Source organism: Genypterus blacodes, unplaced genomic scaffold (genome assembly GCF_046128005.1).
Source record: "Genypterus blacodes isolate CSIRO-AG114 ecotype Tasmania unplaced genomic scaffold, CSIRO-AGI_Gbla_v1 ptg000100l_1, whole genome shotgun sequence".
Classification (NCBI taxonomy): domain Eukaryota; kingdom Metazoa; phylum Chordata; class Actinopteri; order Ophidiiformes; family Ophidiidae; genus Genypterus; species Genypterus blacodes.
Genome location: NW_027466904.1, coordinates 48,255 through 74,838, shown reverse-complemented (window position 1 = coordinate 74,838; position 26,584 = coordinate 48,255). Strand labels below are relative to the sequence as shown.

General features: G+C 45.2%; 3 protein-coding genes across 5 annotated transcripts in view; 2 read left to right on the top strand and 1 right to left on the bottom strand.

Moving 5' to 3' along the window:
- The window catches only part of adcy2b (adenylate cyclase 2b (brain)), a 32,979-nt gene extending 31,299 nt beyond the window's left edge, over positions 1–1,680 (top strand). For 2 of the 3 annotated variants that reach the window (XM_076159933.1, XM_076159931.1), the window contains exons 21-25: positions 18–164; positions 306–413; positions 994–1,108; positions 1,203–1,327; positions 1,409–1,680. In XM_076159933.1, the coding sequence (XP_076016048.1) occupies positions 18–164; positions 306–413; positions 994–1,108; positions 1,203–1,327; positions 1,409–1,561 (648 nt within the window). In that variant the 3' untranslated portion in view covers positions 1,562–1,680. Of the gene's footprint in view, positions 1–17; positions 165–305; positions 414–993; positions 1,109–1,202; positions 1,328–1,408 lie in introns of those variants that run through there. The other variant, XM_076159934.1, reaches the window with a different exon arrangement.
- Positions 1,681–2,388: 708 nt separating this feature from the next.
- cfap90 (cilia and flagella associated protein 90) lies at positions 2,389–5,976 on the bottom strand. Its single transcript, XM_076159935.1, has 4 exons — positions 5,776–5,976; positions 5,167–5,283; positions 3,059–3,246; positions 2,389–2,852 (listed from the first exon to the last, which is right to left on the bottom strand). The coding sequence occupies exons 1-3, from the start codon at positions 5,890–5,892 to the stop codon at positions 3,067–3,069; spliced, it is 414 nt and encodes a 137-aa protein (XP_076016050.1). The 5' UTR covers positions 5,893–5,976; the 3' UTR covers positions 2,389–2,852; positions 3,059–3,066.
- Positions 5,977–8,837: 2,861 nt separating this feature from the next.
- Positions 8,838–26,584, top strand: part of LOC143008250 (triple functional domain protein) — a 56,453-nt gene continuing 38,706 nt past the window's right edge. Inside the window, exons 1-2 of the mRNA XM_076159919.1 lie at positions 8,838–9,309; positions 21,732–21,782. Coding sequence (XP_076016034.1) covers positions 9,240–9,309; positions 21,732–21,782 — 121 coding nt within the window. The 5' untranslated portion in view covers positions 8,838–9,239. The remainder of the gene's footprint in view (positions 9,310–21,731; positions 21,783–26,584) is intronic.

Sequence of the window (26,584 nt, the reverse complement as noted above, 5' to 3'; positions counted from 1 at the left end):
CCACTTGCTCGTTACAGGACTTGTATCATCAGTCATATGAGTCAGTGTGTGTGATGTTCGCCTCCATCCCAGACTTCAAAGAGTTTTACACCGAGTCGGATGTCAATAAGGAAGGACTGGAGTGCCTTCGTCTGCTCAACGAGATCATAGCTGACTTTGATGAGGTAAACTGATCCTGACTGGACCACATTATGGCTTAGTTACAAGAAAGAAACACCCTGAATACAGATGATGGACTTTATATCCTTTGGTCTTCTTGTTTGTGTTCCATACATGTGATGACCATATCTACTGTCTGTCTCTAGCTGCTGTCCAAGCCAAAGTTCAGTGGAGTGGAGAAGATAAAGACAATTGGAAGCACCTACATGGCTGCAACTGGACTCAATGTGACGCCTGGACCAGAGTGTACTCAGGTAGGCTCTCTCTCTCTCGCTCGCTCTCTCTCGCTCGCTCTCTCTCTCTCTCTCTCTTTTTCTCTCTCTGACTCACAACGACAATATCCGCTCAATATCAGTAATTCATTTAGCTAAAATACTCAGTGTGTGTGTGTGTGTGTGTGTGTGTGTGTGTGTGTGTGTGTGTGTGTGTGTGTGTGTGTGTGTGTGTGTGTGTGTGTACAGTATGAGGCTTAATTATGGCACATAATTGGCACAATTGGCGCATTGCAAGCCTCTGTGACTCATTCCTTTATTCCTTCTTGGAGTCCAGAAGAAGAAGCCATGACATTGATGAGGACATAATAAGGAAATCTGCCCTGAGTCTTTCACTGATTTAAAGTTTATTGATTTACAGAATATTGACTTTTCTTGCTGTCTCACGTTTCGCTCTTGACAAGCAATAATAATGCATGAGAGAAACACATACAATCCATACTGCTGACCTCATCTCAGCTCATCTCAGTCGTTGCTATTCCAAAGCATCGATCAGCTATCATTATTTTATTTTATGTTCAAACTCTCCACACTTCTCTCTCTCTGCTCTGAATCCCCACAGGAGCACGACAGGCAGTACATGCACATCGGCACTATGGTGGAATTTGCCTTTGCTCTGGTTGGGAAGCTTGACGTCATCAACAAACACTCCTTCAACGACTTCAGACTCAGAATTGGTGAGAACGTCTCTTCACACATTAAATATTCATGTTGTTATTTCTTCTCCATATCTACCTTTGTGATTCCTCCCTCGTCCTTCTTTGCGTACAGGAATAAACCACGGGCCGGTGATCGCGGGGGTGATCGGAGCCCAGAAACCTCAGTATGACATCTGGGGCAACAGTGTAAACGTAGCCAGCAGGATGGAGACCACCGGGGTGTTGGGGAAGATCCAGGTGGGCTACACACTTCTTCTAACAGCGCCCACCTGTCAACTCTGATGAGTTGTTGTGTCTAACTTAGCCTTCTCCACCCAGGTAACGGCGGAGACCAGTCAGATCCTGTCGGGCCTGGGCTACGTGTGTTCATGTCGGGGCATCATCAACGTGAAAGGCAAAGGAGAGCTGAAGACCTACTTCGTCCACACGGAGATGACCCGATCTCTGTCACAGGGAACCGTGATGCCTTGAGCACGCCAACACGGAGCCAAACGGACTCGGGAACACAACCGCACGCACAAAGAGGCTGTAGGAGTGGTTTGTCATGCTCCGCCGTGACTCAAACCCCATCACCAGAAGCCAGGGGGGGGGGGGGGGGGGGGGGGGGGGGAGTTTGCACTGCGACCGTCCTTCAACGCTGTGCTACAGATGGTTTCTACATCTCGAGTGTATCAAGGACAGCACTCCACACGGTCTAAAGGAGCGCCTGCATAAAGAGAGGGCAGATAAAATAGTGCAGCTCTCAAGGACCGCAGTCACCCATCTGTGCTATATTAGTGGTGTGGAGCTAATTAGCCATGCTGGTGTTTGCAGTGCTTCACAGCCTTAGACTTGAGAGCAAAGTGAGCTGCCTGCTGAGCCGAGCCGAGCTGAGCTGTGTTTAATAGCTGCCGGGTTGGCGCTCAGTCAGTTTGTTCCATTTTAATTCCAAATGGATGTAAAAATAGGTTATTGTCATATAGAGCAGCTGATGCCAACAGATTGCCAGTGCGGTGGGTAGTTTTCCAGAGTAATTATAGCTTTAGAGCTGCGTCTCCGTGCCGCTGAAGAGGAGGAGGAGGAAGACTCCAGCTCCAGGGTCCAGACCAAAGTGGAGGATTTCTTTTTCTAATCCACCCAGGAATCAAACCAACAGCAATGTGTGTCAATTTTCACTGCCATCATTTTGTTATTCATTAAATATTTGTATATAAGATGATGTCCTCCGTCTCCGTGTCTGTGTTGGAGCTCATTATGACTTTTAAGGCATTAAATTAGAGAAAATACAGGTTTATTAAAGATATTTGTATTTAATGCTGACATCAAACAAGTCAGAAGAAACAAATACTGGTGTCTTATTCTTATTTTGTGTACTATTCTTTGTTATATCAATCAATGCATCCCAAACTTACTGAAAATACTGATTCTTATAACAAACAATCATGATAACGACTCGTGCTCATATTTAATAGAATTCAGAAAGCAGTCATTCAGCCCATAGAAAGACTTTGGTCCTTAGTAACAGCAGACATTGTATTGTAGTTGTAACCACTGGTGACCAAATCCACAGGTTTCACTGGACTCATTACCTTCATCATTAGCTCCTTATAAAACTGTTCCAAATCCAAACTCAAAGACTTGATTGAAGCTTGATTCCTCCAAAACACACAAAAGAAAAGCAGAGCAAATAAGAGCTGAGTGCACTCTGAAAACCTCCTGTTATGTAGGAGGTTTGTCTCGGTCCTGTGGATTAACGAACAATCCAAGAACAAATATCAAACTCCTGAAGAAGAAGAAGAAGAAGAAGGATAAGATAAAGAAGTGCCGGTGCGATGCTGAATCTTTTATCATGATGATGATAATAGATGGAGACAGAATGAAGTCCCTGTGCTGCTCTCAAACATAAACTGTGTGAAATCCCTGAACCTTTATGTGCAGATTATATATCTGAAGTGTAAAACATTCTGCATATCTTCACTCTTCGCATACCGGGGCCTTCACACGGGGGCCACAGATCCGTATCCTTCCTCCACATTCCAGACGATTCCATTCTTCATGGAAACCTCAGCTTGTAGGCGAGCCACCCTGACGTGCTGCCGGCCCGGCTGGTAGAGGACGGGACAGACCCGATGGCCGTACTCAGAGGAGGTCCTCACCGGCACGGCTCGGGACTTCTCCTGGGAATGAAGCAGGGAGATAGAGTGAAGCTACCTGACCTAGTTAAGAGCTTTTGTTCCAATACCTCCATCCTGTCTGAACTCACAAAGTGGGGCTTTCCACCTTAAGTATGATTGATTGAACTTTTCCTCAGCTCCTAAGCTTGACACAGGAACAAGAACATGAACCAAGTCCTTGAAAATCCTTCAGCGAGAAGAAACTTAGCATCAAAGACATTCTATGAAAGCGTACTTATCTGAAATCATTACATAAACAACAATAAAACCTGATATTAACTTCCTTTTCAGCCTGGCGTAACAAACAAAGCCTTTTCCTCCTGTGGTGTCGCTTTGCCAGGGCCAATGACGTTTTCAAGCGAGCAAACCAGCGGCTACACAGCAACAGATTACATTACAGAGCCAAAAGCCACTCTTCAGAGAGCAATTAAACTGAAGCAGAGTGAAGCTGCATGATGGGGACCTGGCTGGTGGACATTAGATTTGCCTTTCCAGTACAAATACTTACAAAAACTACCATATTAGGTGATTTCCTCTTTTTGTTTTGCATAACAAAGCTCCCCCCCAAAGAAATCCTGTTTGATTGCCACCAGATCACAGCCGTCATGTTTGAAACATGATCAGCTGTGCCTGATGATCAGTGGGACTAAACTGGCACATCTCTGGCAGCGCTGGTTTGCTCATTTATGCGTAAATATTAGATCTGAGTATTCATAGCAGGCTCGGTATCAGCCTCCCGTGTTTGAAAGGCCACTCGGTATGATTTGCTTTTATGGTTCTGCATAATACAAATCGTATTTCATCGTCGTGGCAATTCCAAAGGTACAGCCAGTCCACATCACTGCTAACACTGATTGGAGCATCAAACGAAATTATTCTGCTGAATATTTAGAGAAGGCAAACACCCTCAGCCTGTCAGTCTGTCTGTGCCAGAGGTGTGTGAGTTCATCCGTCACCTGTCTGCCCTGAGTGGCGCTGCGTCCCACGGCGCACTGAGGGAGGAGGTGCAGCTGATCATGATGGTTGGAATCAATCAATCATTTTTGGGTTTTATTTTGCAGAACGATAAGAGGAAATCACATAATGATTTCTTTGGAAGACAAAGTCAAACTCTTGATCTTCCCTGACTTCAGTTCCTGCTCTCTTCACTCACTTCACTCTTATGGGTTCTGCCGGCTTAATTGTTTTGGGAAATGGGAGTGAAGAATGCACAAAACACATCAAGGGGATTTCATCAGGAACCTCCGGCCCTCGCTGCTCTAAGTCAGAGGACAGAAGATTTGTTTGTGACAGAACATAAACAAATGAGCACTATTATGAATAATTTGGTATGATCATTTGTTTGTCATTCCTGTTTACATGTGAATTCTGGTAGAAAATGTCCCAATGCACATTTGGAGCCATCAGCAACCCTGAAAAGCAAAACTCAAACTTGATGTAATTACAAGCTCAGCAGTGCTTTGTTCTCTGCTTTCAGCGACCCAGAAACTCTCTGTGAGCTACTTTCTTGACATGAATAATTATTCCCAGAACTGAAATGACTTGAAAAGGAGGCATAATCAAATGTCACAAGAAAAAATAATATCTCAAGCACCACATGTTAAATACCCAAAGCACAAATAAATGCTGGCTTCTATCAGCAACACAGCGTTTGAAAAGAAATTAGGCTTACATTTTTGTCAACTTTTCAAAATGCCTTTTTATTTGTAAATCCCTATTTCGTTCTATGGAACAGCAAAGACTTCCACACAGATGCAGGTGGAAGGTTCTAGAATAAGGAAGGCTTCTCCAGACAGTGTTGCCTTTAATGTTTGTGTGTCCAGCAGCATGTTTGATCACAGTGAGTGACAACCATCGACATCAATCAGTGATCAAACCTTACTCATAGTATCAGCCTGCTGTCTGCTGGAGTGCATTCTTTACCTCCTCATATATATTCAGTCCTCTGCCTTTACTGTGTCTTCGGTCATCCCGGTGCAGTTTGTTATCATAACCCTCGGCCTGCTGGAGTATTGGGCCATGTGAGGAGACTTCTGGGGCCTTGGGACAAAGAGACACTGATCAGACTCCAGCTCTGTCATTGTTGAACGTCTCAATTCTCCCATTTATTTCCCACTAGATTTTGGAAAATGTTTTGGAAGGGTTTGATGGCGCAGAGCTTAATCGATCCATCCACTTCTTAACGACTGAATCCAATAATTACAAGGGGAGTCCATCTACCACCTACCACTGGCACAACTAAATGGAATGCAGCCATTATCAATGTTACTTACACCTGAATTAAAGGGTAAATACATGCCATAAGAAAAGTCTGTGGACAAAAACAATGCCACAACATGCAATAAATTTAAATAAACAATGGAAAATGTAGTAAAATATCAAAATATTCTTTGGCTGACTATGGAACTTGTCCCTTTTGTTCATAAACTCACATATATTCGCACACATATCTTTGCTGACATTTTCATATCGTGATTAATTAACATTGTTAAGGTATTGCGCAACCAACACCTGTCTCTTCCGTCATCTTACCTCGGAGACCTTGTAAAAGTAAGAGTTTTCTTTCGCTCCCCCTCTTCTAGGCGGGATGTAACTAAACACAGACAAGGTGGAGAGAGGTTTTGTTTGTGCTTCAAATGCGACGTCCATTTTTACCAGGCTACAGTCAAAACATTCCAGAAGTCCAGGAAATGAAGCGCCGGCGTCTGTGGTTGCTGGGACATTTGTGGTGCGTTCAGGAGCTCTTTGTTTGCTTGGTCTTTGTAGCTTCGAAGTTAAGCGACAAAATAACAAAGTAAGTCTGTTTTAGTTGGATTTTACATCTTAAAATCTTAAATGATTGCAAAATGCACCCATATCTGTCCACTTGACAGTTTGGGATGATATTTTCTATATTCTTGGCTGTATAATTTACCATTTAGTGGGGTTATTCATGTGCTCGCAACTGATAATTTCAGTATTTTGTTTTTGTTTTTTCAAAATCAGTGTACATTAAGACTAGACAGTGCACAGTTGGTTTGTTGTATTTGTGTGAGATAAAAAGGCGCTTGAGCATTGATGCTGGTCTATCTGAGATAAGTGATAGCTGCTAGCACGTCCTTGCATTGTTTTTCTTCATGCTCAAACACTTGTCCCTTCAAGGCCCTCCAAGGTCGCTCACTGCATCTGCTGCTGCTGTGTGACTCTGGTGGCAAAATCAATTCATCACACTGGACAGAATATGCCTCAAGCATGGTGGGGAATGTGTGGTTTAGTTATGGGTGACAAGGAAGTCCAACTGGCAACCCACCCGCTAAAATATAAATAACCTCTCCTAGTCCTGCAGCAGCATGTAAACATAGAGATGATGCTCCTCCAGTTCATCCAATCCAGTGAGGGAAAACAAAGGAGACTGTTACAAAACACATTCTCAGATGAAAGGGTATATATGAGTATATGCAAATAAATATGATAATAGATGCAATATACATCATAATTTTTTTGTAAAATAGAACTACATGCATACACACAATTAATTAATTAATTGTGTGTATGCAGCACTGAATATGTCATCATCAACCTCTTAGCCTTTCCAAGTATACTGTCAACTGTGTGTGTGTGTGTGTGTGTGTGTGTGTGTGTGTGTGTGTGTGTGTGTGTGTGTGTGTGTGCGCGTGCGTGCCCACCTGCTGTTACTGTTCTCTCCTCCCATACAATTACGACAGACCAGCAGGGGGCGGCCAATAAGAGATGCCACACACTGTGCTCTGACAAACACACATATGTACACACATACAAACAAACACACATATGTACACACAGACACAAGATGGCAAATAGGACCATTGAATATTTTTTAATGTGGGGGTTTTAATGTGGAGGTTTCATTTGTAAGATCGTCTCAGAGCACAGGTGTAATTACTGCTGACATGTCAGTGGGAGATGTTGCTGTTTGGATGAAATCACTGTGGGAATGAATCCACCTGAAAACAGGGGTCAGGAGAGGACAGACATTATTACACCCTGCTTTCATCCATATGCTTTCAGACTCAGGGCATCTAATGTTAGTGATTATTATTAATTAATATTTGAATATGATGTTTCTCTTTCCTTTAAAAGGTGCATTGAAATACAAAACACTGATCATTGAGAGTAACCTGTTTGGGTCTGTAGCTTCTATCAGGGTCAAGTAAAGTCAACTTTATTTGGAGAGGAGAGGAGAGGAGAGGAGAGGAGAGGATCCTTTAGCGTCAGTATTTTCTTTGGAGGAAAGCAAGTTGGGTCAGCCCGCCCTCTGCTGGACAATCCCGGTAACACATCAGATATAGACATTAAAAAAATTATAGGAACGAATTTAAAAAATGCCAATTATACAAACACTTTCATTTTGTTTAAACTGGATAAAGACACAGTTTCCATCTTACACTGTGGAACATTTAACAGGTTAATCATGGGCTGCATCGGGATACATCATAAACATACAGATTACAGTTTAACATTGTACATGAAATATGAAACTCTACTTTTCAAATTCATAAAAGTGAGTGAACTGACTTTAGACAGCTTTACCCTCAGTCTAACTCCTGTAACATCAAGCTTTTCTGACCTTTGATCTAAACTAGGGTCACGCCATACATTTCCCTCAGAAACAACGTACTGCTGTTGTCTCTGTCTGTGGTTGATGTTGATTATATGAGCCTTAACTATAAATATGTCTCATCCATGCACAGGAGCAGTGGATGGGTGGATCAACAATGCCATGGAATTTGGTCTGATTGTTTTTCATCCTATCCTTTCATCCATCATGGCGTCAGTTGTACAGTCATGTTGTGATTGATTCACATCTCATTACTAGAAACAGCCTCTGTTCCCTCCAAGAAAATGTTTACCAACTGAGAAGGCTGTGGACGTCACTCAGTAAATTGACCACTAGTCATGGATTACCGTTAAGTAATCCCCAAAGAAACAGCAGCATTATCCAGATAATCTTGGTTGTGGTAAAAGGGGGTCAGTTTAAACCCCCATGTTAAGCAGAAGTATTAATTACAGTCAGTGTAGCGCCACAGCCATCACTAAGGCTCTTATTCCTCTGATTGGTGATAAGGATTCATTTTTGGTGGATGGGTGATTTCCTTCACACGGACGAACCCGAGAACCGCAGCCGAACCATTCCAGAGCCACGCGATGAGGAGTTTTAGGATTTGAATCACGCACAGGCACAAATGGCCTTTAAGTGCTGTCATTGGTAAACACTTCCAGCTTGTGCCAGCAGATGGCGCCAGCTGTTCAGCTCAGATCACAGAGGGTCCAGCGCAAAGAATGACAGCGGTCCATTGTTGATCAAACCTTTGTCAATCAGAATAGCCGACCCTTTCTCTTCAAACCAATCACCACCATCATCTCATTAGGTTTGATTAATGAAATAGATGTTAAAATAGAAGTTAATGAGTTAATTCTCCTAAACGTATCTCCCCTCTCCTACACGCAGCCTATGTTGAGGTCATTCACGTCTTCAACACGGCTGATCGGCTCCATATGCATTTTATGATCCATGTCTAGTTTCCTGCTTCTTGACTCATTGATTCTGTGCTTCCTCGTGTAAATTGGTCCCGCACACACACACGCACGCACACAATGTCCGCCGCCGTTCCTTGATGACCCACCGTCTGCTCATTTCCGAAGGCTCACGGAGATTCACCGAGCAGCGAACCTGCCCCTCCCGCCCCCCTTCTCCTCCTCCTCCCTCTCCTCCTCCTCCTCCTCCTAGCTCCAGCGACTCACCCCTCGGCTCCACTCCGAGGAGGAACCCGGTGCCCCCGGCTGTTCGTTTCCAATTACGTTACCCCAAGATGGAGGTCTGCAGATGGCACTGCTAACGTCTAGCAGTCACAGTAACCCACCGTGTGTACAAACTGACGCTTTTGTCAGGACAGATCACATCTTGTTGAGTCTTTTTGTCGTTTTCTGGGGGGACCTACTTTGGAGATACTGAGCTCCGGGTTCGGGTTGTTGCAGCCATGAGCTCCGGGGAAGGAGCGGAGGAGACGACGAAGGACGCCAGCGACATATCGGCGTTCTTCAAGACCGGTAAGCCCGAAATGAGTGCGAGAGGTCCGGCTGAGCTCTGCGGAGAGCGGCGCCCTCCGGCCGCGCTACGGGAGGGACATTGTTCCCGTCCGTGTTGTGTATTTGGAGGCTGATATTGGAGGAAACGGGAGATTGTATCTGAGTCATTTGTGTCTTTTGTCATAGATGGATGGGATAACATTTATAAGTATAACACCCTAGACAATGGGAACCCGAAACAACATTTATTTAATGTTAGTTAGCTTCTCCAGTCAGTGGTAACGTTAGCTGCTGTGCTAACGAGTTCCATCTTCGGACGTTTTTAACGCTATATTTCAGCCCTACCGTGTGATTCAGTGACAGACAACCAGTTTAATGAGTTTCTGTCAACAAACAGCTTACAGACAAAATGATCAATGACATCAAACTACATCCAAACCCGTTAATACATCACTATTTGGCTTAACCCACATTGTGTTTCTTGTGAGGAACCTTTACTTGAGTCCATTATCGGACCAAGCGCGGCCGGTGAGGCGTTCAGGTGTTCTTATGAGCCTTGCCTGTATTACAAACGTTGTATAACTTAGCAGGGCGCTGTCAAAATGAGGATTTACACAAATAACTTGCACGACATTATACTCGCGTATGATGTAATGAACTAGTTTTCACATTAGCTCCCGTGTTAGCCGACAGCTCGCAAGCTAACGTTGCTCTCAAAAGTGAAGCCTATCTGCTGAAGCTAATGGATGCTAGCTGTTAGCAACTGCTAGCTCGGCAGTGAGTTGGCAAAGCTGGACTATAATCAAAGCATCATATATGTGGATTAAACTCAAACATGAATTGTGTGTGTTTAGATGAAGTTGACGGTTCTCTTGACACCGTGTTTGTTGTTCTACGTGCTATCAAAAATGAGCACAGCGGGGCTAGCTATGTAAACAATGCATGCGCCCTGTGTGTATATGTGTGTGTGCGCGCGCTGTGCAGGGCGTGCTAGTTGTGTTGAACTAATCAGGCCAAACGGACGGATTTTTTAATAACACGGCCTGTCTTTTGTGGCACGGTTGCTTCAGGTTAGGGTGCGAAGAAGCTAAGCTGCATGCACAGATTGCAGTAACAGTGGCTAAGCAGGCTAATTTGTCATCAAAGGCTGAACACGGGCCTACAAGAGGGTCAAGGGAGGTTTAGCATCATGTCACCCAACACCGAGAGAGATGGTTTAGTTATTACATGAATATCATTATCTGATATTACATTGGCCCCCATGCAGTGTGATTACAGTTGGTATAAAGTCTTAACTGTCATTCTGAACTAGCTGACAGAAGAAGACAGATGTGTAAGTCTTTTACATTAAATGGTTGAGGGAAAACCAGGAGACCCTCCAAAGTGTCCTAGATAACCTTCTGACCTGTGTTTAGGGTGGGCAGTGTATCACTACTGTGCCATGTTCATCTTGTAACACTACTTACCTTGGTTGCATGTTAAATGGAATGTTTACATGCTGCTCTGTGTAACAACTCCTTTCAGTAAATTCAACATTGTCCACTTCTTTACATTAGGCTTTCCTGACAGAGATGCATGAAACCCACGTAACAAAGTGGTTGCGAGTGCGTACGTGTGTTTCTGATATTCAAATATTCAACTGGAATGTGTACGTGGATAAGGCTTTTAGAGAACTGACAGCAGTAAGACAAACTGTGTATACTGTCATATAAAAATCACTGGTTCTCCTCTAGAGCTGTGTTGTGTAAAGAACTATTGTGGTGGAAGTGAGATTTCAAAGAAGAGTGGTGTAAACAACTGAAAGAAGGTCGAGTATTGACATCCAGCCTCTGGCTCCTGTGGTTTTGTGTCTAGTGAGATAATAAGCCACAGAGGGAAGTTCAGTATCCGCACTGAGCTGATCCCTGATGGCCCCCGTCTGAGAGAGAAAGAGAGGGGGAGAGAAGCAAATACCATCCAAGCATCCTGTAGCTGACTTGCAACCATACTTGTTAGTTCTGTAGATAACTGCTATTATGTTTATTGTTGATGAAACCTTATGCTGATTTGTTGAATAATGTCAGTTTTCAGAATCATGTTTGTCTCTTTGTATTATTACCACAAGCCCATCTGCTGCTGTTTCTAAATAGCTTTCATGTACCAGGAGTGGACTTTAACAGCTAGTTTATTTGGCTTGAGGGAAGTATTGAGATAGATAATTAAGTTTTGACGATCTACTTACTTACATTTACCAAGCAGTGATGGTGAAGTTGATGGTTGTAGCTTTGAATGAATGAAAACACACTTGAAGGATTGTGAATAAGTGTTAAAGTGACGCTGACACTTCTCTGGTCATTTACATTTGTACTTGGTCTGTAAATTGGAGCATTCTGGATATTCCAGGCCCATAAGCCTTTGGATGGACCCTGATAGAGCTTTGTGCAAAACACATGGAAAAGTCATCTCACTCAGGCTGTACTCAGTGTGTGTGCTGGAAGAAACTGTTTTTGGTTTCTGGCCAAATGATATGATACCTTATTGAAAGAAGCTCCTTTATTTAACATATATTATGAATTAACTGCTCAGAAACGATGTTGTGCCAATATATGTTTCTAATTGTGCCGCAGTTCCACACAAACAAAGCTGTCCGTTATGTAAAGCGTGACCCCAGTTTTCTCCAGTTGTACAGTTGTGCTGCTGCTATTATGGGATTGTGCCTCAGGGTTGTTATAACCCCCCGAGAGTGCCTGGCACCAGCAGCAGTGTACTGATGTCACTGAACGCAACAAGACAGTGACTGACAAGGCTGAGAGTGAGCGAGAGAATTGCATGACATTACTGTAACTATGGACTTGAACTGTAAACACCGTGTGAGATTTGACTTGCGTTGATTCAGCTGTTTTGCTTGAAAAGTTGTGTTCATTATATTTTGGTCACAGTTGGAATGAAGACAATTTATATCCAGTGTTTCTCTGTTTTGTTTGTTCAAATGATGTTGCCTAAGGCCCGTTAGATAATAGCAAATAATGATTTTTGGATGGAACAATGAACATCATAAAGCAGTAATTAGAGTAGTGCAGTTTATTATATCAAACCTGACAAGCTAAGCACATTATAAAGAGAGAGAAAATGAGACAAATGCAGTGAATAGTGAGTATAAGTTACAGTAGAATGGCTTTGGTTGGGGCAGGACAGTTTCTCTTCGAGTTTCCCACATAGGATGTAGGTTTGTGATGTTGGTTTGTGAACCCAAATAAGGCCTCACACATGCTGTTAACACACTTTAAACATGTATTTGGCTGCTCCTGATGTGTCAAACACAGCTACAGCAAGTACTGATATAGGCCAAAACGTACCAGTTGCTGTGAAGTAAATTTATATGGTTTTTTATTGGTATTCCTTGATACATTGTCAATATTAAATAGCAGATTTATTCAAGCCGTCATAGTTTCAGATTCAAGGGCTGGACTCAGCGGGGAAAGCAGCACTGAGACCGCTCCTCTGTCAGTCTACCAACGGCTTTGTGCAGTAAACTGGTTGGAAGGCTTGAGTGTCACGTTTGGGTTCCCCTCCTCTTTGTTTTGCTCTCAAACTTCCTCCTCGTCAATCTGGGAATCTTGTTCCGACATGCACAGGTTCGAGTGTCTTGCCACAGGGTACGTTTCTTTCCTCATCCCCTCCCTCTATTCCCAACTCAGTTCCCACCTCTTGCCATTCTTTACGACAGCTCTTTCTGTCTCCCCCTCTTTCCCTGGTCTTGTTTTTGTGTTTTGCCGTCTCCTTCATTCTTTAAGTACTGTCTTGGGCGTCTCTGTCCCAATGCAAAATGACAACTAATAATAAACAAGTTTCCACCCAGGTCTCTCTCTCTCTCTCTCTCCTGTCTTCCAGACTGGAATTAATACAAAGGCCTCGCAGCTTAGAAAGAGGGAGTTTTGTTGTGGCATGTTGTCAATCATTGTTATTCCACTCGGAACACACCATTGGCTACACCGATGACTAACCGACTGATTTAGCGTTGTGTTTTATGCAGTTATTACGTGGCGGTGGTGTTTGGTATCAGTGAGGAGAAACTGCCATCCACACTTCCCTGTCTTCATGAATGAAACTTTAGGCTGTAACATGGTTGTCTTCAATGGGAGTTGGTGTGTGTGTGTGTCTGTGTGTGCATTCTATGTGTTTGTGTGGGAAAGTGATTGACACAGATGAGAGAGACAGAGAGGGAGAGGGAGAAATCTGATCCAGAGTTTGCACTTATGACTCAGGCTCATTCACTCAGGATGAGGTCTGCACACACACACACACACACAGGCGCACAGGCACTCCGAGACTAATGGATATTGATCCAGGAGATGGAGACTGATTGAGGTCCCTCACTAAAGGTTTCCTCCAGGCAGCACAGAGGCTGGAGCTTAATACCGTACAAAGCAGGTTTCCTTTATCATCCATGTTTATGGGATAGAACGAAGCAGGAATGGAAGCGGCACAGATCAATACAAACGACTGAAGTTAGTCCAGGTTGGTTGTCGGTTTATTTTGCACGCAGTGTCTTGTTAAAAATGTAGTTTATATTCCGCTTGCTCTCAGCTGTGTGAAACAACCATCCAGAGCTTGTCAGAAATGAGATCTGAACCCATCAGTCTTCTTGCTTATCCTATGCAGGGTCGCAGTGGGCTGGAGTCTATTTCAGCATTCATTAGGAGTGAGGCAGGATGCATCCTGGACTTGTCACCAGACCATCACTGGGGCTGATACATAAATCATTCATACCTACAGCTGGGAGGCTCATGCCAAGGGTTAAGGTTTAACAATCGCAGGAACTTCTTGCTGTGAGGCGACAGCGCTGACCACCGAGCCGCTGTGCCGCCTCAGATTAGAGCCCAGAACACCCGTCTGTAATCCCCAAATGAACTCCCACCTCAGTTTATCAGACACCCTGGGTTCCTCAATCCTCCAATGATATTGCTCAATCCCCATGACGCCAAATGTTCTGTTGTATGATGAGTTATGAGGTTGAATATGATACGGCACCGTGAGATTCCCTATAGAGTAACTCTTATGTCATCTCATGTTGTAAAGGAGAAGAAGGTCCCAAAGCACAGAACTCAGTGCTTTCTGGCACAGAGACAGCAGATGGCTCAGAGTGTGAGGGTCTGTTTGATAGGCAGTCTCTGTTCTCTCTTGCTTTTCACACTAACGCTTTCACTGACCCTCCATTCTCACCGACCTTGTCTTCGTCCCCCCTTGTCTCCTTGCTTTTCATCTCAGCCTCATGGTTGAATTGTTAAGGTCACAGTGTCCTACATTCAGCCTCGCTCCGCACACAGCGAGTAGTTAGGTATACACTTACATGGCACGGCACACACCTGTAACAAACTGTCTTGTTGTGTAATTGGAGGAATAAATACGGTGGAAGTGATGTAAAATGGAGGCAAGGATGATGATGAAGGTTCTGAGATTTGAGCCTTTTATTTAGTCAGGCAGCTGCAATCAAAAGCAAATGAAGGGGCTGGTAAAAGCATTTTAGTTAGAACTGAAGATTAAAACACGGGGGTAAACAACATCCCTGCCACTCAAAGCACTCCTTTTTGTTGTGGTCTCTGTTGGGTGTTTCTGTTCTAAGTACATTCATCTGTTCAAATGTAATGAAAACATAACAGAGCAGATGGTAACAAGGCCGGCACATGGAAACCAGGGGTGGCTGGGAAAAAAAGCATCCCACATGTGTACACTTAGAAGGAAGGAGAGAAATTCAAAGCTAATGTTTGTAAACATGCGACCAACTTAGTATACCTTCTTCTTCCTCTCATGACGGGTGAGCAGTGTTATGAAGCGACTTCCCATCTTCAGTATGAATTGAGCAACCTACTCTGAGATGAATTTAGAGACCTAGAGAAATGTAAACAAGTGGTTCATAGATGACTTTTATTCAAACATAGGGAGTTGTTGGTCTCTGTTCAGTAAGAGGAAGGACAATAAAGATTAACAAACCTAGCTTGTGATGTGAACAATTAATAATGAGAAGGGTTTGTTCCGGGTTTGTCTGCTAAGCTTTATTCTTTACAAATGAATAGATTTTCCTTCACTAATATCTAATGTTTTTGAGGCAAATGGAAAAATAACTAATGCAAATGTACGATTGGGGCACCGCCATGGTAACGGGCAGAAACAAAGAGCGAACGGTTGGAAAAGCAGACACACAGATGTTTGGCTGGAGAGGATAATCATTCTTCAATCGGAACGCAGTCGTCGAAGGCATCCACGGTCACGCAGCACAACAAAGGACAGCTCAGAGTTGTTTTAGCCCAAAGCACGTATGATGTCAGCGTGAACTTGTAAGAGCACCAGCAGTAACAGAACCCAAGAAACCCAGCAGCTCATGTTTCAGAGGGAAGGAACAACATTCACTTCCTTAGTCACTGGGATGCCTGTAAACAAGTTTAGTCTGTCTGTGGATGTGCCGTGTATACAGTGTTATGATACCGGGGCGTTGGTATGTTACTGTCATGCAGAGGAGACTGCAGAGAGGTTACAACGTGTCAGTAATGTAACCTAGCTGAACTGTAACTTACACACAAGACGTCTGAGAGCAGAGCAGAGTAACAGCACGCTCCCTTTGCTCTTTCCATGTGTACGATGTCGTCGGCTCTTAACAGGATTAGGCACGTTAGAGGTGAGGGTTCAGTGGATTACACACACTGACCTGATCCGCTGTAGTGTTTATACTATGGGATTACCGCACACAGGTGTGAGGGAGTAAGGAAGATAGGCAATTAGGTCATTCAATCGGCCACGTGAACACACAAGCGCCGGCAGACTGTGAAAAGGACAAACAGGATTCTCAGTGTGATGGCTGTGGGGAAACTCGGGTTCTAGGAGGAAGTGAGGGAGAGACGGTGACACATTCAGGCCATTTACATGCAGATTAAAACTTAGATTCTTCTCCGATTAACGCCACGAAGGTATTGAAATTGCGATTGTGTGTACACTGAGCAACACACCCTGAATATGCAGTCGTAAATCAATCTGCTCCCGCATGTAAACAATCACTTGTCTTGCACCTCGTAAGACGATTGAGCAAAATGTCATCTATACTGCGCGCGCGCGCACACACACACACACACACACACACACACACACACACACACACACACACACACACACACACACACACACACACACACACACACACACACACACAGGTGGCTGCCCAGGTACAGACTGTATGGGACCAAAAGGCCAGCTTGATAAGAGTTAATGGTGGCTGTCTGAGTTTATAGTCTTGATGATAATTGGCACAGAGTTCAAGGATCAGGCGGTTTAATCGGCAGCACCAACAGAAAGAGCTTTGAAATCACTTGTAACTTGGTCGTATTGAGGCAACAACAAAGGCGCATGTCATCAGTTTCCTCTCTGGCGCTGCCCCAAAACTATCTGTAAGCAGAACTGGAGAAGAAACACATTTAGATTAGATTTCCGCTGGAATTAGACCCATTTTGGACACGCGTGTGTTCAGAATGAAGTCTTGGCTGTAGTTCACCGCCCGGTTGATGTGGAAATGCAATAGAAATTGAAATAAATTTGTTTATGAATTAGGGAAAGCAGGGCAATTTATTCACTGGCTGTTGCAAATTAGTTAATTGCAAATGAAAAGGTATCCGATGAGTGAGAGCTGGTTAGAGCTTCAGTCAGGGGATTGAAGTATTAAGATGTTTGTCAGGTGCATTAATGAAAGAGTTACTGGATTGTTTGAGAGTCCTCTAAGGAACAACTGAAACACTCACGCCCTCTCACACACACACACACACGCATGCAAACCTCTTGCCTCTCGTGTTTATAAAAAGGAACTCGCCCCACTTCCCCCTCTCGTACGGCGCGCTCTCGTTCAGTAATTTCTCTGGCGTGCTAGCTAATTGATGTGAGCTCGGGGAAAATTTGCAGGCCTGTTGCTGTGTCCTCAAACAAGCTGGGACAAGAGAGGGAATAGAGTCAAGGGAGCAAAGAGAAAAATGGAGAAAACACTCTGTATTTGCTTTATGCATTTTAGCTAAAGGAGCATAAACAATAGGCCTCTAAATGATTGAAGCAGAGAGAGAGAGAGAGAGAGAGAGAGACCTTGGACCGCGTAGATGAGACCGCCCCGGTGTATTGAGAGAGAATCCACTGGGCAATGAAAGTGGTCAATGTAGGAAGTGAATCAGCTTGCAATTGATTGGGATCAGTGTGAACGATTTGCCAGAACAGTCTGGGCTCCTATTTTGGAAGGAGAGAGAGACGGAGTGAAGGAAGCAAACTAGGACAAGTCCTGAAAGACCATTGTACTCGTTTTTTCTTCTTTGGGTCTCTCGTGCATTCAAAACTGCTATCTCACCGTTGCCCTCCCTTTCTTGCCCACTTCTCTCACTCTGTTGCCTTTTGACTTGTTCTACCCTCTTTTCTCTCTTGCTAAGGGCCGATAACAGTGACGACTTCATCCACTGTACGTATCGCAGTTGGTGGCACTTTGCGTCCGTCCAAGGTGACTCGTTTCACCTCAGGTCCCAGGGGTTCCCAGGTGAAACGGACCTTAGTTCAAAGTTGGGCGATGAGGTTTAACAATCAGAAGTACTATGGGTCTTCGTGAGCATGAATATTTAAGAGTCCTGGTCCAAAGAACTGGAAATTTAATATTTTGCATGTCAATTCTGCTCCCCTCTCACTGATTGCTCTAACAGAATTCTGACATTTGCTGTTTCTTCGCACTCGGTGTCTGGTTGGTCCTTCATTGAGAGATCCCCTGGTGTGTTTTTCATCACCATTCTGTCTGGCATTAGTGGAAGAACTCGGTTGCTGGTTCCTAATTATGAACTCCGCCAGGGTTTCTGGTCGGAGGTCTGTGATTGACCCACCAAACAGGAAATGGTTTTAGACTCAAGACGAAAACAGTAACCTAATATTTGGTTGTACATGTTTGAATGACTGGATTAGCCAAAAGAATAAAATGAATGTATTATAAGTTTCATTTTTGTTGCTCTTATTATTTAACTATCATCTCACATCATTTTGGACGACCACCAATGTGTGAAATAGACTTTGATTAAACCCACTGTATGTTACATATGTGTCCTATACTTGCAAATCTCACAGCAATCTTGTGAACCCGTCACCTTCCTGCTCTCATTGCTGTTGTCAAACCTTTGTACATGTCAGACGATCGCTGAACTGTCAGTGCACTTCAACATATCCCTCACCAAACCAGTTGACGTTGTCTTCTGAAACAGGCGTGTCCTTCGCAGGTGATACGCTTACCAAGACTGCGAGGCGTCACGTGTCTTTAATGGGAGAGCTGTACTTACACGTTATTAATGCGGTCCGGAAATAAAACAAGCGCCCAGAAAATAATTGAGGGTGTAAAAACAGGAACGGGCAGCTCAAAACTATGTTTAAGCACGTAAAACATCTACCAACCCGCACAGAAACCAGAACACGCTCATGACTGTTGGTAGCCATGGTATTGAAGATGGCTGTCTGAAGCCATAGACTTCTCTCTTGTTGGATTCTTTGGCCCCTTGGATGAACAGAAACAAAAATGTGCCTTCTACAGATACTGCTGCACAATGTGGCACTTGAGGTCGTATTGATTAAGAGGTGATCTTCCTGAAGTAGAGGGTACACCCCAGGTAGGAGCTGGAAAGATGGAGCCCAGGGGAAAAGCAGTCAGAGTATTCCTTACAGTTATATGTTACTTGTCAGGAATGTCTATTTTGACCAGAGGGGTCTCACTCTATCTCCTGTTTTAGTGCCTGGAGTTCTTTCACAAGTAACCCAAACTTTCTCGGATTGAGGGTAAATGGTTGTCCGTCACACCTGACATGTCATGTTTGCCAACACCTGCAGGTCCGCACCGTCACACTCTGAAGACAGCTTTGACAACTGTGTATTGCTCATTGTTTTCCTGCCTTACATCTCAATGAAGTCCGACGTGAGCCGTACAATAGGTATTTCCAAATGAAAGGGGGTCTTTCCTCTCTTTGTATGAGTCAAATGATGAGTGTGCCTGCCGAGAAGGGGAAGGCAGGGGCCCACGGAGAGGGTGGCCTCATGTTGATGTGGGCACAGAGAGAGAGAGGCAGGCAGGCAGGAACGGCATGTGTGAAGAGAGAGCCTGTGTCTGTGGAAAGGAGAGCGTTAAGGATACAGTCTAACCAGTGTCTAGCAGAGCTACGGTTACCGACGGTGAGTCTCTCCATGTGCGGTTGCGTGGATTTGCATGTTTAGGGGAGGGGAGTGCAGACAAGAGTTTGGAAGTTTTATTGTTATGAGTTGGGTCCATTTTTGCGTGGTCATTTCCTTCAGGTCCATTAGATACAGTATGCGTGCGATCGGTTGAACTTTATCCAAACAGTTTGGCTGATGTACTTGCGGCGGGCTCAGCCAAGTATGTAACAAATGTGTGTGTGCGGTTGTGTTGGTGTGTGTACACATGTGCCTTCATGCATGCTTCTGCACACATGTATTGTGTTTTTATCTGAAGTTTATGCATGCATGTTTGACTTCTGGCTCAGCCACACGTCTTGTTGTTTAGATTGTGATAAGATGTGGGCCGACGCTCGCTCAGTCCAGTCTTACACTGGAGCACGCTGCGGCTTAAGTGGACATCTCTGGCATTACAAATATGTGAACTATGTTGGTGTTTGGTCTTTCTCCTGTCTTCCCTTTTCCCTTTCTTTCTCTTTTGTCCCGTTTGCTCTTGAAGCCTACACAGGTACAGGGCTTTTGTCCTGAAACTAAATACTCCTGATTTTTACGATGTTTGTCTCTGCTTTCCCATGGTGTGTGTGTGTGTGTGTGTGTGTGTGTGTGTGTGTGTGTGTGTGTGTGTGTGTGTGTGTGTGTGTGTGTGTGTGTGTGTGTGTGTGTGTGTGTGTGTGTGTGTGTGTGTGTGTGTGTGTGTGTGTGTGTGTGTGTGTGTGTGCGCACGTACACATGTGAGGCCCTGTGGCATTATTGGAAATTGGCTGCTGTTGTCGGCGTGTTTGCTCATGTGTATTTTCACGTGTACTTTCCTGCCGAGTATTAATTGCTGCTAAATCATGGCAGACTCAGTAAAGACAGAAATAGCATCTAAAGGCTAAAAACAATAAGCTAATGTAATGTGATAGCCTGCAAAGGAACGTCTTAAACTCGGGTGCTTATGTTGAGTAACAAGCAACAGTGTGAGGTTAAGACAGTAAAGTTGAGCTGCTGTTATCTTGAGTGTGTTTGCACGAGTGTGTGTGTGTGTGTGTGTGTCTGTGTGTGGGAAACAGAGGGAGCGCTGCTTCAGGAGTTTATTACTTCTGTTTCATTTAGAGCAGAATCAGAACTCCCAGAACTATGACAAATTCAAACACAACTCAACCAGGGTTGTGTGTGTGCGTGTGTGTGTGTGTGTGTGTGTGTGTGCTGTGCCATCACAAGTTTATTGAGCTCTTTATCAATTACAAAATCATTTACTGCTCTGTGTGTGTGTGTGTGTGTGTGTGTGTGTGTGTGTGTGTGTGTGTGTGTGTGTGTGTGTGTGTGTGTGTGTGTGTGTGTGTGTGTGTGTGTGTGTGTGTGTGTGTGTGTGTGTGTGTGTGTGTGTGTGTGTGTGTGTGGACGGGAGTGTTTGTGTTTTATTGTGTGAAGAACAAAAGTGCAATACAAATAAAGTCCGATTGATTGATGAGAAGATACTGGAACTGTGTGTGTAAAGGTTTACATCTCTCACTACAGTTTTGGTTCAGGTTTGGTGTGTGTTTACATGTTGTTCAGCATACATTCCCAGAAAGCATACACACCGTGCCACATCACAAACCTAGACACTGCAGCTGTGAGCTTGTTTGTCTGTAGTTGTGGTGCTGTGTCACATTTGGATCATATTGTTTCATATCTGACGCAGCACCACATAAGTCTGAACTAAAAGAAGTAGGCCATCGCCTCAGTCAGAACAGAGGGAGTGTGTGTGTGTCAGCGAGTCAGCTGGCCGTCCAGCCGTCCAGCTTGTTTACATGTGGACAGCACATGACACTGACTGTATCTCTCCCTCTAGTCACAGCACAGCAGCTATAGGCCCCATCAATGAGGCTTATTGTGGTGTTGGATGAGAAGCCGGCGTGCTTCAGTCATGGGTTTTAACGGTTAGCGAAGATGGTGATGCCTTCACCCGCTTCTTTGTACCCATGAAACCTCAGCTTCAGCCTCACAGGGCCTAAAGCCACCACCCTAGATCCCTAGTTTGTTTGGATCCATTTATCAATTTGGTGTCTGGTTTAATGACTGATTACTTCCATAGACTTTCAGAAATGTGTTCAGTGGACTAATTGGTTACAGTGAACACATCGGACCTATTGGACTTTAAGTTGGTCTCTCTCTCCCTCTCTCAGTTGTGTAGTTATATCATCTTGTTGTCTGTGTTAGCAGTCTAATCAGTCTCTCTCTCTCTTGTGTGTGTGTGTGTGCAGATGGATCCCTGCCTAAGGAGCCAAAGGGAGATGTGTCGAGCCAGTTAGCAGGTAATGCAAACACACACACAAACCGTGCTTCCTGCCATTTTGCACCCTCCTCCTGTCTGATGTGATGTGATGTGTGTGTGGTGGCCCTAATCACTACTAGAACAGTGTGTACGTACACACACACAATTCATATTTCAGTGTTCCCCAGTGGCACAGACAGGTCATTATCACCACAATATGTCACAGGCTGTCAAGTCTCCCTGCCTCCCTCTCTCCTCCCTCTGTCACATCCAGCGCCACACTTGGCTCCCTGGCTCCCACATTGAGTAGATGGATGATAGCAGCAGGGCTCATTCCTCTCCTCTCCCACCCTAACACCCCTCCAATCTCACTTCTGATGTTTCCATATTGCCTCTCCCGTCTCCTCTCGTAGGATTTATTCATCATCATTTGTCTTTTGTCTCATCCCAAAAAGACATTTCTCTCTTTTTTTGAATTAATCCTCTTGCTTGTTTCCGGTCAGTCATGGCAAGGAAATGGAAAAGGTGTTGAAAGCGACACGAACACAACTATATCTAGACTGAACACTTTGTCTCTGCTACGGCTTCACCCTCCCGTTTGTTAGAAAGCCTCCCGATGCTTGCAAGCTATTACTTCCTGGTTTAGGGGGGGGGGGTGGGGGATTAGGGCACAGTCCATCTGCTGGCCCCGTCCCCTCTGCCACTGGTCTCACTGGGCGGCTGGTGAGTGGCACATAAAGGGGGCAGCTCTGTTATGTAACCACAGTAATGCCTTTGGACCTTGGCAGATGTGCTGAGTAAAGGGGGGGGGGGGCATGGTGGGCTTATACACTTCCATCACAGTGTGTGTGTCTTCTTGCTCTTCCGTTCGCTCCCTCCCGCCTAACATTAATAGTTTGTGAAAAGCCTCAACAACACACAAGTGCACCCTGAAAGAGTTAAAGCAGCAGACAGAGCCGTGTGGACAGTGGAGTCTGAGAACATGACAGTTAGACGGCCTGGCAGTGCCGGGAGGGAAGTGTGAACTGTTTACAGCTCTGGAAATATACTCCCTGCTTGGCTTGTTGGTTGCTCTGTAACATTACGTGGAGAGTTTGGGTCTTCACTGTGGCTCGCCCTCACTGCTCTCTCTCTCTCTCTCTCTCTCTCTCTCCCTGCGTCTCCTTATCTGAATTAGATCAGGTAGGATTAAAAGACCCGAAAGAATGAGCGTCTGGCATCAACAACACTCCATCTTTCCTCCCTCTGCTCTCGGAGTCGTTCTTTTCTCCCTTCCTCCTCCTCCTCCCCTGCTGTGTTTGGGTCGCTGGGGTAACCCTGGCCCGCTGCTCGCACTCTTAGCCTACCCTGCTATTAGAGGTCTGGATGGCTGGGGGGGGGGAACAGAAAGAGGCGGAGGTGAGGGGAAAGATGGTGCTCTCTCTCAGGCCCAACACTCCAGATTTGGGGACAAAAGAGGAAAATGGGGCTGAAGCCGGAGTCTGACTGGACTGGAAACAAACACCCGAGTGTTGCTGCTGGATCGTTTATGCTGTGGCTGTCAGCATGGTGCTTTCAGATAATCATAGCCCTGTGCATCCTCTGTACCTGATCTCACTACTCAGACAAACCAACGCCACATGAATGTCTTCTGAACACAGAGACCAGGCGGCTGCAGCTGCGAGCTTAGCCCAGGTTCAGCCGTACCACAGAAGAAGAGCGTTGTTACAGCGGCTCGGCGTCCGATCACAACAGAGCCCGTGTCTCTGCTGTCCACATAGGGGGACACTGTTCTGGACCGGAGCCAATCAGGTGGGCAGGAGGAGAGACGCACTTTGAAAGTAAAGTTTGTTTGCTCAGCTCAGACAGGAAGAGGAGAGGAGAGGAGAGGAGGAAACCGTAGTGCTGCTGGCTGCAAGAAGGCTTTTATAATCCAGAGAGAAATGAAGGGGAAGAGGCCGACATTGAGTTCAGAGGGCAAAGGAAGAGGAGGTAACAGAGACGGGGATGAGACATACGAGCAGACGAAAGACTGGAGATGGAGACAAACGGACTATAAGTGATAGTGTTGACACGCTCGCTGCATCAGTCTCTGTCTCTGATTCAGACAGACACACACATCAGATACACACACTCTCTAGCACCCTGGATTGTAGCTTGAAGCTTTATACAAGGCAGATCTGCATTAAGTGTTTGTATTGAATCAGGCACATGCAGTTTAGCAGTAATCCAGATCATAATTACAGATAAGGGCAGTTTGGATTCAGACAACATGAGCGTTCTCCTCTGACGACGATGACAGCATGTCATTAAACATCCAACCGTTCATTACTGTGTGTTCACACAACACGTGGCTGTGATGTCACCTCTGAGCTCTGGGACCTCAAGCTCAGCTACTTATGATGATGTGACGATATAAACCTGCTGGCTCAGATGACATCAGTGCTGTCAGTACGATGACCTCATAGGTGTGTGTAGGCTGGGACGCTCTCAATCATTTCTAACCAATTAGCAGAGCAGCAAAAAGGTAATCACTCATCTGCTGAGCCAGAATAAGACCTTTATAAGAGCTTTATAACAGACATGTAGAAATGCTTCAAATGTCCCTGTAGATGCTGTGAGACTGTGTGTTTGATGAACACGACATCATAGATACTGTGGGTGCTAAAGCAGGTGTGTGTGTTGCTGTATGGAGCTGTGGGGATCAGGATGTAGAGGCGTCAGGGGTCCAGGTCATGGACGCTCTATTCCCATCCACTCCCTCAGCCTGGAGGAATTCCTTCCATTCCCACACATCCCCCAATAAGGAATGTCAGACATGCTATGAATGTGGGAAGTCCACAACTATGCAGGGATGAACACATGGCTACACAACACACACAATACACATGTACACACTTAGCTGCTGGCAAAGCTCATTATGGGATGGCTCCTGTATGGAACTGCTAACTTTAATCGTGTGTGTGTGTGTGTGTGTGTGTGTGTGTGTGTGTGTGTGTGTGTGTGTGTGTGTGTGTGTGTGTGTGTGTGTGTGTGTGTGTGTGTGTGTGTGTGTGTGTGTGTGTGTGTGTGTGTGTGTGTGGACAGACAACGTTTCCTCTCCCCCTGCTGACCGTATCACTCTGCCCATCTGTCTTGGTCCTGGCAGCTGTTGCATTCTCTCTTACACACACACACACACACACACACACACACACACACACACACACACACACACACACACACACTGCCCTTCCCTGGGGTATATATGGCAGTTACCCTGAGGCAGCCTTGTAGTAGTGTTGTTGAGTGAACTGCTTTGTTGTATCAGTGTGTTTAATGCCAACTTGACCTCTCAGAGGCCCCGACAAGTCTCAGGCCTCTGAGGTGTGTGCTGAGTGTCAACACACACACACACACACACATACACACACACACACACACACACACACACACACACGTGCCCCAGTAACAGCCCTGACCCGTCATGGTCACTGTGTCATGGTGCTTTCCATAAAGATGTTGGCATGTCTGGCATCTCCCCCTCTCTCCCTCTCCCCCTCTCCCCCAATGCTCTGCTGAGGGTGCAGCCCTCAGCAGTCACTGTGTCTCACTCTCTGGGCACGGCAGGGTGGACTGTAAATATGGGAATGGTTGATCCAGGTAAAGTTGTATGGATTACACCGTGTAAACAGGCTTTAGCTCCACTCTCAGAAGGTAAAGGCAACTTGGCACGAGACGATTTCTCTGAATTCTTGAATTTAGAAATCTCCTGTGCAGTCATAATGCAAGCTAAGGGCTTATTGATTAGAAACAAACTCATGGTTTATCACAGACACGACTGTCAGGAGGATCAGGATCAGCTCAGGCTTTTCATTGAGTTCAGGATCAGCTCATCACAGATACATGCCATATTGTTGTATTTAAGTGTGTTGTGGTTCTTTGAGTGTGAGGAAGTTAAGTTAAGTCTAACAGTTGATCTAAACCAATCCTATGTGATGATCAGAGCTGAAATGATGAAATGAACCTTAGAGTTTACTAGCATGGTCTCTCATGGTCCTCTAACACATTCATGCTTCACACACACTCACTCATGTAGTTTGAGTCCAGCTGTGCTCTAATAGATTCCACTAAGGGAGCGATGTGTGTGTGGAGCAGTGACCTCCTCTCAAACTCGCCTTTGTTTTCTATCCAGCCGCGTCACTGAGATATTCTATTCCACTTCCTGTCGTATTGTGGCTGTTGTGTGTTATGAAGTCTCTCCTCCAGCGTTGGGCTTTTCCCGCCTCAGTCCCTCATCAGGCTAAGCAGCTTCTCCGGTCGCATTAATGCAGCGCTGACAAATTGTAATTCCTGCCCCACCCTCTCGTTCAGGATTACCCCCAGATTAGTGTCTCACCTTCTGGCACAGGAGGTTCACACTGCGGTCCTGGTGACACGCCGGAGACAGGCAGACAGACAGACAGACAGACAGACAGACAGGGTGCTAGTAGCTTAGCCTGTGGACACTGATAGCCACATCGCTGCTTCGGAAATGATTGCTCCTCTTTTTCCATATGGAGCAGTAGAGTCTGTCAGAATGGGAGTGTTTGGTTTGTCTAGCGAGTGGTCGGAATATCTCCTTCAGGAATCCTAGGATCGACTTGAGCCGCTGTGACTCTGGGATGTCTTCAGCACGTGTCCCTCCACTCTATCATTAGCTGGTGGCGGCGGTAGCAGACTACGTTTCCCATCAGCCAGCAACGCCAAAGCAACGGCAATTTAGGGATTTTTTTTTACTTTGTATAGGAATTATCGAGGATGGCATGCTGGGCCGCCAATCCCGAGTGGCGGTACGAGCAGACAGGCTCCGCCCCCATCCAGCTGACAGGTACAGCGGCCTGT